Raw genomic sequence first — 15733 nt, 5'->3', positions numbered from 1 at the left:
ACTTAAAAAATTATTGTTTCCACACTTTTCAAGGTCATGCCAGCTCTGTACCATGGTTTCCTGCAAGTCACGTTGTCTGCTATTACACTGCAGTGCTGTCGGTCAGAATCCCTTAAAAAGTTGCACCAGGGGCTCCCACTCTTGGGGCTTCTCTCCCTAACACACCCCTACACAACATGTAGGTGAGATGGGGCTCAGATCCCAGTAAGTGTCCCACTCTCTTACACAGCCCTTCTTCCTCCAGAATTGCTGGCACTAACATCAAAATACTTGATTTGGTTCAATATTCAGAGGGTGGGGGTTTTTTTTCATCTCATCTATATTTCAGCCTCAGGCAAAAATCCCTGCAGGGTTCACCTCTACCATGAGGAAGCCTCGCAACTCCTGCTTCACTTTGAAATTGGATTTTGAAATGCAAAAAAAAAAAATATATATTGAGTAAAACAAGACCAGGCCCTTACAGTGCAACTTAGTACTCATGACTGTAGGAAAAGAAATGAACAAACAAATCCACAGCACAACCACGTGCAGCCCGGCCAGGTTCTCTATCACGTACCCAGACACGTGGCACCTTCCACCAGCGTCTCCTCTGCACCAGCGGATCCCCATGGACCTTCACGCCTCACGCGATCATCTCCAGAACCTCCCAGTGCCAGACGAAACGGCCCCTTCGCTGCCCCAAAAGACAAAACTTCGCTTCTTGCCCCCAGCCCTCCCAGGAGTAACCACCACCAGGTCAAGCAAAATTGGCTTCTCATTAGAAAACTGTTCAGACGGCAAGCAGAGAAGTACTATTCTACTTTCCCAACCAACAGATCTTTAACTCAATAGTTTTTAATAGTTCTAAAGTATCAAGGCAGCACCTTTTATTTCCATTACTGAACTTCACTAAAAGGAGCAACTCCCATGCAGTTCTGAGCAAGCCCTAATTTGCAAGTTATACAGCTTTGTTACACATTTTTCCATTGATTATCAGATTTAAACCAGTCTTCAAAACCTTAAAGTACAGCAAATCCGGATTACAGTAAGAGAAAAAAATGACATATAAAGCAAAGAGCCATGCTGTTAAATTTTAAAAGAAAAGAATCTCGTGAGTGACTTCAGAAAAATGTGATGAATGACTTCCCCAGCTGTTTTGTCAACGCTTCCATAGTAATTTGGCAAAAGCACAAAATCACCAAGTTTATATTTTCATCAAATGGCCATTAGTGCTGTTGAAATCGCACAGACAGGAGACAGTAAGAGCAAGCTCCATGTTTTATATTGCACGGCCCATGCTCAGTTTTTAACCCCTCATCTCTCCAGGCTAATCATTTGAAAAATATTCTCCCTTCTACCCTGAGCCTTAAATATGACACGAAGAGTTTCACATGTTAATTACAAAAAAATGAAGATATACCCGCCCTCTCCAGTTACAGCCCCATCACATAACTCATTCCTCATCTGTTCCTTCATGACCAGGAGCAGGACAAGCAAACCCCAGCTCCCCGCGCCCGCACAAATCCCTGAATTACAGACCTCCACGTACAGAGACCATCATCTTTCAGTCGACCCTGAAAACAACACGTGCTCAGAGTAACAGGAGATCTCTTCTGACAGCTCAGTAGCTTTTTATGAACCTTCATCACAATACCAAATCCTATTTTTGACATCTTCCTGGCAACCAGAGCACTAAGCCATTGGCTGGCGTTCGGTTCAATAATATTGACATGCTAATGAGAAGTCTGAATTTTAAAAAACAGTGTTTCAAGATGATATTCAATACTAATTTTGACTAAATACTGTATTTAAATAGGAACATGCACACAGGCCTTACAGGGGCTGTAACTTCCCAGCTGCACCACTTTTTGTTGTTTGGTGTCTCAAATCCTTCAGTAAGCTCTCAAAGTTTCCAAACTATCTTTCTTTGCCACCCATAGCCCAGCTCTTCAGCCTGTGCCTTAAAACCCACTGTAGTTTAGGAATACAAGGAATTGTTCAAATCCACAACCTATCAAGAACTAGATGTTTATACTCACAAACATACACACAAATATATACATGTATATATTTATACACGCAAATATATACATGTATATATTTATACACGCAAATATATACATGTATATATTTATACACGCAAATATATACATGTATATATTTATACACACAAAAAAAGTTCTGTGTACACTGCTCGAACTCAAGTTCTGACCAAAATAACCAATAAATGGAGAGCACAGAAAATGAAAACTTCTCAATAAATTTAAAAAAAAACCAAAAACCCACCACACACCACTACTACAATTCAACAATTACAATACTTACAATTAACTTCTGTGCGTGGGAACAGTATCGTCAGTCAGTTTATACGCTCCTTCTGCAGAGACCCAGTGGGAATGGGGAATGTTTTACCAAGAGAGCTTTGTGACTTTTGGAAACAGAGGAGAGTTCGATCAGCATCAGCACCTGCTTGGCGTACCCAATACGGCCACATGTCTCCTGGGAGGGCCACCCCAGAGCTGCCCATGGCCCGAGCGATGGCTGTTCCCATCCTACCATCCCACCTTCTCCTCTCCTAACACACCTCTGAGGTCCAGGGGATGAAGCACCAAGGACGGCAACAACCATTTCCAACCACCATCTCTGGGGCCAAAAAGAAAAAGAGTGGGACCCGTGTTTGAGAGCTACCACAAAGGCAGGGAGATTGGAGCGCCACATTGCAGGAGGCAGCAAAGAGCACCTGGGTGGCCACCGGCTCCCGGCGGAGGTGGGTGCACCCGTGTGAAGGACGTACCCACCAAAACTGCGTGACAGGACAACAACTCAACGCCTGAATCACAGAATAGTTTGGCTTGCAAGGCACCTTCAAAGGTCATCTAGTCCAACTCCCCCGCAAGTTGCCGTAAAAAGCTTCTGCTCAAAATCACCCGGCGTACGGACATGCCCGCATCTCCTCTAATTCTGTAATGGCAATGAAAGCTTTTCCAAATATATAAGTGACTGTCAGTGGACTCATTTTACCATGGTATGAATGTTTGAAAAACTTCACAAACACTTCATCAAAACTGCAGAGATTCGAATTGTTCAACTACAAAAACCATATTCGCACTACCAGCAGCCCAAAGTGCAGGATCCACCTCCCTCTTCAACACCAGCAAACTCAAAATCAGCTCAGAAGCACTTGCCGAGAGTTTTACGAAGTTTGAAGAGGTCGAACTTCATTTATGCTACAGCGTTTCTCCTTGTAAGATCATTATTGCTCCTTTTGCAGGGCTGAAAATGTCCTGCAGTCAGCACTGTGATATCGAAAGGAAACCTAGAACAGATGCACACCAGATAAGACTGACGTTCACCTACATTTCTTATCACGCAAGTCAGTGACTGACATAAAAAGTCCCAGACTTTGCACTTTTCAGAACATTTCATCACTCTCCAATTAAAATTCTGACCTTGCCTGAACTCCCAGTATTGGATACAGCCTGGTATCTCTGCAGAAACAATCTCCTTTTACAGTAATTTTTAAACATGCCCAATAAAAGAATTAACAACTGTTTTTTTAAAGAAAAAATTGCTTACTCAAGACTGAGTACGGGACTGGAGACAAAATTACAGGAGGTAAGGTAGTAATATCACCTTCCAGGAGATGGAATCTCTTTGCAGAAGCCTTCAAAGCAATGAATATTTATTGAGAAGATAAACCAATAAATAAAACCATGCAGCTGTAACACTAATATACTGGACACTGATGACGGTCCTGTTAGGACCTCAGAGTGTCCATCTCTATCACAATTTCAACTGAAAATACGCAGGGCTTGTATTTTAAGGGAAGGTTAGCCAGAACTGTCACCAAAGAAAACTGGAGAGGCTTTGACCTGTGTCAGCAATATATCATCTAATCCACATTAATGCTGCACGTCGAGCTGCTGCCTTGGCTCTGGGCCACTTACAGGTCCATACTCAACGCCAGAGACACCAATAATTTGGGGAATTTTGCCACCACGCCCAGAAAACACAACAGTGAGCTGAATGTGACGTCAACAAAGGGTTGGCTTTTTGTTTCAGGAGAAGCTGGGAGGCATTAAGACCAAATCCACACCTCAGGCAGCGCTCATAAAGAAAAGGCTTTTTGCTACTGGAAATTATTCTGTCAAGGGCAACAAGCACCTCCCTGCAATGGAGCACAGAGCACGGGCACATGCTCAGCTTCGTGATTTATTCTGCGGAAAGGGTTACCGGGGACGTCGTCACCTCCTTCTGTAAACACAGGAGCAAAGTGCACCCGGCATCTCCGAGCAAGTGCTGGAGGAGAGGGAAGAGCGGCAACCACGTCAGAGAATCAATTCACCTTTTTGTTCTTGATTTTCTTCGTCAAGAGCAGCAGGGAGGCTCAAGCACCTGCATCTTCACAGAAAAATGGTTTATTTCCCTGAGCTGAGCTTCATGTTTTAAGGAGTGCTTAAGTACTTAAATTCACATCCTGTCATATGACATTTTTCAAGGCAGAGTTACGTCTGTTAATAAAGAAATTACTCGTGGCTACAAAACTGCTATGGGCAGAATACAGGAGAAATTACGAAATTTTCTTTTAACCTTTCAAACAGGACTATCTTCCAATTCTTTCAGGCTAATATATTTGAGATGGGTCAAAAAAAAATCAGTCAATGTTTTAGAAATACCTTGGAAATTATTTAAACAGCCTGCCAGTAACATACCATATAGTAGTTGCTGGCATCCATAGAACTCCTCAAAAACATGCATATGCAGAGTAAGCTATGCATACTTTTCTTTTTACTTAGCAGTGGTAAAAATTGTCACCTACTTTGTCATTTTCTACCTGATTCTTTAGAGAAATTGCTGTGTTTTGCCTAAGAACACATGGTGATGTCCCTTCCAGAGGTGTAATGGGTTCTCGAGTTGTACAGCAAAGAGAATTGCATCTCCTGAAACTCAAACAGGTTCCACGCAGATGCAACCCGAAGATTTTGAAGTTCCTTGGAAAATATGGACAAAATGGACATAATTCTTTTGCTTTGACAAATTACAGCTCTTGAGACGTTTAAAAATAACTGATTGTGAAGAGGTTTTCTGCTAACAAACAGCGCATACGAAGCATACATCGGCCCTATACTTTGTCAATTCCAGAAATATTTCTGTCCTAGACTTCTTTTAAGCCAGAAAAGGGCCAAGCACTACAGCACGTACACTTGTTTGCTCTGCCATTAACGAGTTTCCCTGTCACTACAGCTGTGTCCGTATTGGTGAAGCTGCACTCCTGGCCTCTGCTGTCAGGGGAAAGCCTTGTGGATTTTACTATTTGTACAGAAAGGCAACTAACTGCACAAAAGCCGTTTTAAGGGCTGGATATTTAGATCTCAAAATATGATTAATTTGGCCTTAGAAGAACTAAGACTTGGTTGTGCAGTTCCAGCACTCTCCAAGCTGGACACCTTCCCCAGGACAGACCCAGAGATACCAGGGCTTTGCCATACAAGGGTTCACACTTTGATTTCGTTCCAAACTATGTTTGATGGTTATATGACCCAAATGCTGCTGAGTTATAACTCCATGAATTTGCCTTTCCTCAAGCTTCTTTTAGAAATAAACTTGACTAACAAATGGAGTTCCAGGTGTACACAAAACCTAAATAAGCATCTGCAGACAGTTTTTTCATGCACATAAGCCCTGTAGGAGACACTTCTCTGGCTGTTCCCTGTGGAAATATTTTTCTGACATATTGCAGTCTTAGGCATTTAGTGCACTACCAAAGACCATCCAATTAACAAAAAGCCAGCTTTTTTTCATTGCAGTCAGTCTAAACTCAAACCACACATATTGCTATCCATGTAAGACTTAATGCACTCTAAAAATAAAAACTACATCGGTAAAATGTTGCCCACACTTAAAAAAATGAAGAGTTCATTCTGCCAAATGAATTACATTCATTAACAAGAGATGTCCTAATCTTCATCTCGGGAGCTGAAATGAGGCTCTGGCAAGCTCTGCAGTCTGTTGGTGGGGAAAAGACAGGAGATGTACAAGGGCTCACTGTAACATGAATTCCAAATCAAATTCCCTGGGACACTCATCACGGCCCTCACCCTGGCTCCTCTTCATCACTAGACACCCAACTTGTCCATTGAAATGAAGCAACTACTTACCTTAACAGATCCAGAATGTCTTCTCCCACATGAAGGCCACTCTCGGACACCTACACATCCCAGACTGGATGGCGACAGTCATCAAGGAATAATATCTGTGCCCAGATGGACATGTTGTCTCCTCTCTTCCCACCTACCCGGCTTCCCCAGCACCTCCTGACAGGCAAGGCAGCAGCCCCAACCATCCCTCAAATTCCTTCATCACGAAAGTGTTCCACAGTCTCAAAACCACGGTAAAAGAATATGTCACGTGCATTAATGTTAACACATCATGAGAGGGAGGGAAGAAGCCAAGACACAGACTGTGAAGAAAGGCCCGAAGGAGCGCTGTGCCCCATGTTGCACCTTCACCCGTGTCCCAGGCTCCTGGGTTTCTGCTACCTCTCTGTAGAGCGCAAACACTCGCTTCTCACTAAAACGATTTCCAGAAAGCTGACTCTTTAAAGACACTGAAAGCTGGGGAAATCACTTATCTTGGTAGGTTCTTCCAACAGTTAACCATCCACGTGTTAAAAATGTATATTTACCTTCTCATTTGAGTTTGGCTAGCCTTATACAAATGTTTATACCCTTCTGCCAACCAAAGCGACCTTTAATATGCACAGTTTTATCTTACTGGTGTACACTGTTTTTTAGAATCAAACTGGAATTCAGCACAGCATCCTTGAGCGGCAAAAGCACCTCCTTTGCCTTCGCTGGCAGGCAAACAAGTCTCCGCAGCAGAGGAGAGCTTGTGCCGGCACAGAACAGGCAGGGGGAAGAGGAGACAAATGCAAACGCCCACGGCTTCTGCATTCACTGTGATACCTCGTGATCGGGTTTTCCTGATGAGAAAGGCAAAGGCCAAATGAGAAAAAAAGTCCTTGAAATTTGTCAACAGCGCAAAATAGGCTGTGCTGGTTTCCTGCTTCATAGAATCATAGAACAGTTTGGGTTGGAAGGGACCTCCCAAGCTCACCCAGTGCCCCCCCTGCCATGAGCAGGGACATCTGCACCAGCTCAGGTTGCTCAGAGCCCCGTCCAGCCTGGCCTGGGATGTCTCCAGGGATGGGGCATCCACCACCTCTCTGGGCAACCTGGGCCAGTGTTTCACCGCCCTCAGTGTAAAACATTTCTTCCTTATATCTAGTCTGAATCTCCCCTCTTTTAGTTTAAAACCATCACCCCTTGTCCTGTTGCTACAGGCCCTTCTAAAAGGTCTGTCTCCATGTTTCTTACAGGCCCCTTTTAAGCACTGACAGGCCACAATAAGGTCTCCCCGGAGCTTTCTCTTCTCCGTGCTGAACAACCCCAACGCTCTCAGCCTGTCCTCCCAGCAGGGCTGTTCCAGCCTCTGATCATCTTGGTGGCCTCCTCTGGCCCCCGTCCAACAGGTCCATGTCTTTCCTTTCTCCCTTACTGGTTCCATGGCCTGCAAGTTACATTGCAAAGACTCACTGTGCCTATCAAGGATGTTAAGATTTGCCTTTCTTCTTGGGGCTAAAACTTGCAAGCCCAGAAAAGACAAAAGTAGCACTAGAGGTATTTAATGAAAGAAATGCTTCGGTGGTTGTCCTAACTCAGAAGGTGAATCTCCCCGAGAGAGAAAAATCTTCTACCTCTTCACACCCATTGAGAAGCTCTATTAAAGGCTGAGGGCAGGTGGCTCGTGAACATTATTCACACTTGCAGGCAATACCAGGTGCATCCAGAACAGCTTAAAATGAACTTCTGGCTCTCCAGTGCTCTCCTGAACATTGAGCTCACAGTTTGTATAAAAGAACCGAAAAATGCACTTTCGTTAGTGAAGTGCAGTACACTTGGTGATAAGGACCTGACTGTATTCCCCATTAAGCACCCAGTAGTAAGAAACGTACATGTCAAGATTAGCACACTAATCCTGGGAGGTGTGTGAGACTGCTTAACAGCGCACATCCAAATAAATCAAAATGCCTTTTGATGAGAGGCAAAATCATTACAGAAAGCCTGGCCAAAGCCTTTTGAAGACAAAATGTCTAGTTCTCTACCTCCAGCTACGGAAAACTGAACGAAAGGCTGAGCCTTGGCCATGTGATTTTTCTCCATTTTCTTCCAGAAATATCATCATACAGAAGACCAAAACTATTTAAAAACATGCGTAGTCTAGCTCCCTTTGGGAGAAGAATGACAGAGACCGATACTACAGAATATGCCCTCTCACAAAAGCGAGATGCAATACCCTGTTGCTGAGTAATACAAATATCGCACCAGGATGGCAAATTCGGATTTAGTTTCTGTACCAGGTTCTGTGCTGCTCACAGTTAAAGGGTAGCCTCCAACTACATGCCTAGAAAACAAGTTTGCAGAGGTGGCTATGGTGACAGTTATGCAAATGTGTGATAAATGAGTTAATCTTACTCTACACATCAGTTAGACACACACGGCATGTATTTCTGAAGAGAAACCGAAAGGCTGCTGGGTCTGCCCAGCTTCTCTACCAGATGTGTCAAAGCCTTTGTAGGGTTATGTTTGTTGTTTGTGGGGTTTTTTTTATTTTTCCAGGTAAACTCCCCTCTTGAACCACATTTCCATCAAGCTCGCGACTGCAACCAAGATACAATACTGCTATTCTAGATCTGCTGCTTCGCATCTTTAGCTGTTTTGGTAACAGCTTCAAACAACGTGGTTACAGACATGGCCAAAATAATTCTCCCTTCTCTTCTTCATCAGAAATGTGTGTTCCAAAATCTGAATTCCATGACTAGTCACCCAGGCTGGATTCCCCTCCCATATTAGTAACTAATGCAAACAAATTTACAAGTAAGAAACAATGCAGCGGATTTCACATTTGATTTTTAGCAGTCAATAAGAGGAGGAACTGAAGCCTTGTCAACATACTGTGTCATTTGTTGTATCACATAAAGGACTAGCATCCTTACTGTGGTCTTTACAAACTAGGTTTTAATATATATTCTCTCTCAGAATTAACATTTAATTGTATGAAAGGATTCAGCTTTATTTTGACTACTGGTAAACTGGCAGCTACAGGGGTTTTCTTCTATTTTTATGAAGTTCATTCGAAGCTGGTTACATTGAAAAGAATAGCTGAGAGCGCTCTCATTTATGATTCAATATAAAGGAGAAGTTACAGAGCAAAGTTGTAAGAATTACCATAAGCCTGTAAAAATCTATTTTCTTCATTGTCAATTTTAAGTCAAGCTAAATAAATCATCTATTTTTAATGATTTTTAAATGAACCCACCATGCTCCAAAAGCCAGCATTACTTAAAAAGCTAAAGAATTAAAGAGACAATTCTACTTAACAGCATCCTTTTAAGAAAACTTTTTACTTCTCTTCTGAATTAAATATATTTTAATCCCTACCATCACATTTCAAAGCCGACATGTCCTCGGGCAGACTTCAGCTTCGTTTATTTGGAAGATAATTAGTATTTAGGCCAGCAGAGCAATCTACCTCACACCAAGACTTCATAGCTTTCAGATTCAGGTGCTATCATAATGTAATAATCACGGTAAGCATAACAGGGGATATAGTATTCATGTGGGTTTCCAATTAACTTTCTACTAGCTGTTTTCAGTACTATAACGCCCAACCAAGCACTAAGTCTGCCAGAACACAGTTTTCAAAGAAGTTTCAATGGATCTGAATCAGCCGCCAGCTTGCACAGGTTCAGGGTTACGTCTCAGACGATCACAGCATTTATTTCCCTCTTTTTCAAATCCGACAACAGCATTTCGAAAGCGGGGCTTATGGTTTTGTGAATGTCTGACCTATGTAGCAGAGTATAAATCAACCACCTTCTGCTCTACCTTTTCACTACCGCACTTCACTAAACAACCAACTCTAGTCGAGGTATTTTTTCCAAAACCAAAGCAGATCAAACAGTAAACCCACTTAAGTTATGAATTCAAAAGGTATAGTTAGTAACACTAACGAAGTAAATATGCTTCATTCCAACACTATTGCAACATAAGGACCATTTCAGCATTTCAGCTGAAAGATAAAATACCTTTTACTTAAGACAACCTCTTGAAGACAAGCAATAACAACAACAAAACCCAAACTGTCTATGCTGAGTACAACCAAAGCAAGTCTGTGATGACAAATGAGTCCCAAAGCAAACAAGACCAGAGGGAGCAGATAGTATAAACAAGTTTCCTTTTCTTACATTACAAAAACTAAAATTTCAAAGTCCGGATTACTGCTGGCTGGCAGATTAATAGATGTCTGTATTGCAACTACCTTGTGAGAACACCATGACTTCAATGTAAGCCTAAATACCAAGACATCCAAAAACCACGAGCAAAGAGACAGGTTTTCCAAAAGTACTAAGAAATGCTTCCGCAAAGAGGTTAACGAGTATTCTAACACGAAGTTAAAGCACTGCACTGAGTCCTTTTGAAGGGTTCTCTGCCCATTCGCATCATACAGCTGTAGCATCCGTTCTGCAAAGCAACCATCTCAGAAGTGAACGCAATCCCGTTCCAATCATGGATTATACTAAGACAACGTGGGACACAAGCTCACTTCTCACACAGAACCAAGGTAGATTCAGGAACAGAACTCACATTTCCAAAAATAACAAATAAAATCTAACTTTCTTTACCACTGGTCCATCCCAGAGACGGTCTGAAACACAGAAGCACAGCTAAATACAAAAGACAAACCTCCACTCACACCTAACGCTAACACGCTGCAGGAGGACAACAGGACAGTCCAACACAGACACTGACAGAGAAAGATAAAACCCTTGGGCTTGTTTAGAGATGATTTTTTTTTTTAAGTCTTTTACAAGCCTTGTTTTCAGCATTCTAAGACTCAGTCCATCAATTAATCACAAGTTGATACAGTCTATATCTTACAAATGCTATACGAACACTTACTCTGCAGAGCAGCTTTATCACTTACACCACAAAATAACACCTGTCATTGCCAACAGAGAAGGTATTATAAGAACTGAGAAACAGCCACAGCAATTGTAAAGCACGAAGAATTGTAAGGCAAAAATCCCAAACCTCTTCAGCACAGCCAAGTGAAAGGGGCAGGTGCCATGCAATCTGAAGAGAAACTCGTGTTACGGTGAATTGCACTGGAATTACTGCCATGCACAAGAGACCAAGAGCGGTTGCACCAAGGAAAAGCATCACAAAGTTCTTGTCTTCTACCAAAGAACTTCGAAGCAAGCACAGAAGAGTAAGTGACTCAGCAAGTTCAAAAACTCCATCTTAGCTTTTCCAAACCACTGGAGGAAGCTTAATTTAAAGGGGATGGTGTCCCTAAACATTAATCCCTCATGTATGAAGAAACAGTACTTTTAATTAAACAGCACCTGGTTTTGAAAGCCACCTTATCCCACTGCATTTTTGATGCGTAGCATTTACTAGAATTAAGTACCTTTTCTGTTATTAATGTTTTTAGGCTGTTTTGGACAAAACTGAAGTTTAAGGAAATTTGCTGCCCTTGATCCATTCTGTCTAGTGAGCAGGTTTTGTTCAGCCATGCAAATTACATATTAGTAAGGAACAACGTAAATTTTTTTCAGAACAACCTAGTAAGTGGGTTTTCAAGAGAAAAGAAACTCAGCAGCATGAATAAGTGGAAATTCTGAATGTGTAACACAACAGGAAGAATTTAAATTGGATCCACAGTAAACATAGAATGAGTATTCATTTGGTTTATTAAAAATGAAGTTGGGTGCGAGAAGTTGCGTTAAAAAAAAAGTTGGATATGTCGTTCTTTAAAAAGAAAAAACTAAACAGCCCTGTGTTCTACATATTGAAACAGGTGGAGACTATCAGGCTTAGGTCAAGAGTAAGAAGGTGACAAGTGTGGGTTTTGTTTTTTGGGGTGTTTTTTGGTTTTTTTGTTGTTTTTTGTTTTTGTTTTTGTTTTTACACCTGGAACTGAAACTGCCAGTCCAGTTGTACACTTGGACCAAGCCCACGTATCCACCCAGTTCAACCATCAGCCTGTTCAAATGCTGTTGTGCGGGGATCTGCTTACTGCTCTAGAAATCTTTCCTGCTGAATTCCGCCTTCGCCTCACTTATTTGTTCTGGGTCGCTTTTGTGTTGTGCCAGTTTCTACCAAGAATGCGCAGCGCTGCCATTTAATGCTGCATTTTGTCCAGCTCTGACAATAACCAGCTTCAGAGATCTGAAAGCAGAAGAGAGACTACCCAAAATACTGGCCTGCAGCGAATTTACGGTGTTAAAGGATTTCACTACAGAAGTCTGGAGTGAACAGTTTGTCTGTAATACTATGAGAAGGGTAGGAAGATCTAAGACAAGCATGTGGGTATAGATTTGCTACTAGCAGCTACGCTATCATAACTTCATTGTTAACCCAAGCTAGGTAATTTAAATATTGAGATTAAAATAGAAGGTAGTTTGGCAGCTTAGCATAAACCCTATGGGTATCCACAGGAAGGAATTCAAACTCAACTGCAGATTGTCCTAATTTTATTTGAGTTGGTTAACCAATTGTGAAGTACTTTTTACAGTTTACATAACTTAAAGGAGCACACCGTGTCCTATAAATATAAATTAACATTTTTAATAACTCAAGACATCACAACAAAGCCAGATTTTGAAATAAATTGTCTGTTTAGTTATCTGGATCGAGAAGGAACATACATGAGAAAGTAAAAAACAGCACTGACAAGAAAACACTGTTTAGTTCTAAACTGAGTTTGTGCTTCTACACCAAAAACACAACACTGAAGTAACAAGAACTCTGCAAAGAACTTGAAAAAGTACATGACTTCTGTAGTCCCAAAACCAAAGCACAGATTTATTTCTTCTTCTACCAGTTACTTTGCTTGGTTCTACGAAATTAGCATTAATGGTAGAGGGACAAATTAAGACATACTAACTTTGCTGCAAATATGAATTCTGTTGTAGCAGTTAGATTGTTGCTTTGGGTTGACTTGGTTTTCCTGCATGATAAACAAGAGCAAATCTTTTCGATATATTTAATAATCAACACATTTGTTAGTACAAAGCAGATGGTGTTCAGCAAGAAGGCATTAAGTGATCATTTGAAAACACCATGCTTTTTTTTTTTTTTTTTAACACTAAGCCACCCTAAAGGATTTGGTGAAGGCCAGATGTTCGAAGCTGGTGCAGAGATAAAAATTGCACATCCAGGATTTATGCATGAAAATACCCAGAGCCTGGCAGGTGTGAACATATGCCAATACTCATCTGAATGCTTTTGCTATGACATACAGAAATCAAGTCACCTTTCACTAAACTTTGAAAATCTGGTCTTATCTACAAATTAACACTTTGCTTCACTTTATTAATTTAAAAAAAGGCATTAATCCGTGCTTCAATTTTTGGTTGATGACTAAAATTAGAATGAGATGTTTTAAACCTAATAATTCTGTACACATCTTCTCCAAAGCTATTATGCTTGTTCCTAATATAAGCAAAAAAAATCTTATTGTTCAGAAAGCCTTTTTTAATTATTAAATGTTTTCCTATATATTTACATCCATTACAGACTATTTTTTGAAGCAATCTCAGGAACTTTCAAAATATTTTTTTAAAATTTTTTTAAATTTATGTTCTAGGGCAAAAGATGGAGTTAGAGAGTCAGCCTCTGAATGCTTCTTAAAAATAAGTGCTTCAAATACAAGTTTAGAAAAGAAATTAAATATCATGTTTTCAGTCACACTGAAGAAAACATCTGCAAAGAAAAAAGGCCCTCATCCTTAAGATTGAAGAAAAAAGGTGGTAGGGGAAAAAAAAAAAAAAGCACTGTTTTCCCAAGTTACCCAAATCACACACAGACACAAGAAGGTTACAAATGCCATTCATGAAAGAATGCACCACAAACATCAGCATTTATTCATTTTGAATTTTCTTATTTTAGCAAATGACAAAAGACTCAGCTCACTGGCTTCACTTTTGTTTACCTTTTGCTTACATTACACATTGAAACATTTGTCAAAACTTACTAAGTTGTCTGCATTCATGCACAACTAGAAAACATCCTTAATTTATTTAAACCAGAAATGCATTACCAGAAATGTATTAACATTGTTCACTACTAAACAGTTAAAAAAAAAAAAGTTGAAATTATTAAAAAGGTTATCCTGGAAATGTTAACTTCACAGCAGACTTAAACTACTAATTGGCTCACATTTCAAACAAATTGGAAAAAGCAAGATTCATGCTAGTGTTAGTGTACATCTCGCCCTAGCACTACTCAAGGATCATGGTTCACCTTTATCATATATAATAAAAAGAAAAGTGCATACAGAAATTTACAACAATTTTAAGGACAAAAATGGTCCAATTGATGTGGTCCCAACAATAAACTCAAAAGTCTATGACAAATACGAGCTTCGGTGAGCTATTTATTCTACTTAAGATTAAGTACGGATATACAGAAAGTTGAGTTCGTTTGAAATCTTCAAAAAATGTTCCTGTCAATCCTCAAATGGTGGCTGTTATAGCTTAAAATTTCTGTTAAATGCGTGCGTTGAATTACTTGTTATCCAAGCGTAGCAGCTGCTCCTTACCATTTATTGTTAGCGACCTTAACTGGCCATCTTCTTCAACTTCTACTCTCTCTTGTCCATTCTCGACAATCCTGTAGGACAAAACCACAGTTACCCATTTTAAAGCACTGTCAGCAGTTTGAAAATAGTTTTTTAGATAAGGACCTATAGCAGAGCACTGCCTGCTTCACGCAACTGTACTTGGCGAGCTTTTGTATTTAACAGCGCAGAAGCTGTAACCGGTAACCATCTGCATTCCCCACTTATTTATAGCAGGAAAATCGTGTTCTGGAAGTTTGAATCCCCCAGTTTGTAGAGTTCACAGTTACAGCTGCCACCTCGTACACTGTCACAGTTGTACTGACACCACACACTATTATCTAGAACTAAATGTCTTCTGACAGCTCAACTCTATAATCTTGATGATGCATTTAGTACCTACCCATTTGTTAAATACATTACATTCTAGATCCAATCACAATTTTGCATGATATAAGGCACATGAGGCACTCTTTAATCCATTTTAATCTGATGAGACCAATTAAACTTGTTACATGATAGGTCTCCAAATTATGACTAGTGTGTATGTTGCACAGCTTAAGTACCCCTGGCTGGAAAGCGAGATTATTAAAGAGTTCTGTGTGTCTGGTTTGGTTTTTTTTTTTTTTGTTGGTTTGGGGTGGTGTTGTTGTTGTTTGTTTTTTAGAAACTGGAAGATAAGGAATATTTGAATTCTTTTTAGAACACTCAAAATTTATGCCTAAGTTTTCCCCTCATGATTCAAATGAAGAAACCACACCGATGAACATAATTTTTTCTGGAGATCAGGCTCATTGAAGAGAATACACCCTAATTAAAATCAGAGGGAATGGCTTCTTGCCTGAAGCAAAATATTACTCAGGGCAGATTTTCACTGGGTATGCTGGGAAACAAATCTTCTCTAGGGTTAGCGACCTTGTGGGCAGACATTCTACAAAGCAACAGGACTTCTCAGAGATAGTAAGTTCATCTTCCTACATGTGGCTAACCACATTTCTTGCTTCTCCTCGCTCTTTCTAAATATGATAATAAAAGATACGACAGCAGCATGCCTGATTTAGCCTGTTTT

At 40.6% G+C, this 15733-nt stretch overlaps 1 protein-coding gene across 5 annotated transcripts in view; it reads right to left on the bottom strand.

The window, feature by feature from the left end:
- The window catches only part of DNAJB6 (DnaJ heat shock protein family (Hsp40) member B6), a 64230-nt gene that overhangs the window by 19380 nt on the left and 29117 nt on the right, over window positions 1-15733 (bottom strand). For all 5 annotated transcript variants that reach the window (XM_065627392.1, XM_065627388.1, XM_065627391.1 and 2 more), the window contains exon 8: window positions 14647-14717. In XM_065627392.1, the coding sequence (XP_065483464.1) occupies window positions 14647-14717 (71 nt within the window). The remainder of the gene's footprint in view (window positions 1-14646; window positions 14718-15733) is intronic.

The sequence above is a fragment of the Caloenas nicobarica genome, chromosome 2 (genome assembly GCF_036013445.1).
Source record: "Caloenas nicobarica isolate bCalNic1 chromosome 2, bCalNic1.hap1, whole genome shotgun sequence".
NCBI classification, from domain to species: domain Eukaryota; kingdom Metazoa; phylum Chordata; class Aves; order Columbiformes; family Columbidae; genus Caloenas; species Caloenas nicobarica.
The sequence above is the reverse complement of the archived record's forward strand: the minus strand, read 5'-3'. Positions and strand labels throughout refer to the sequence as shown.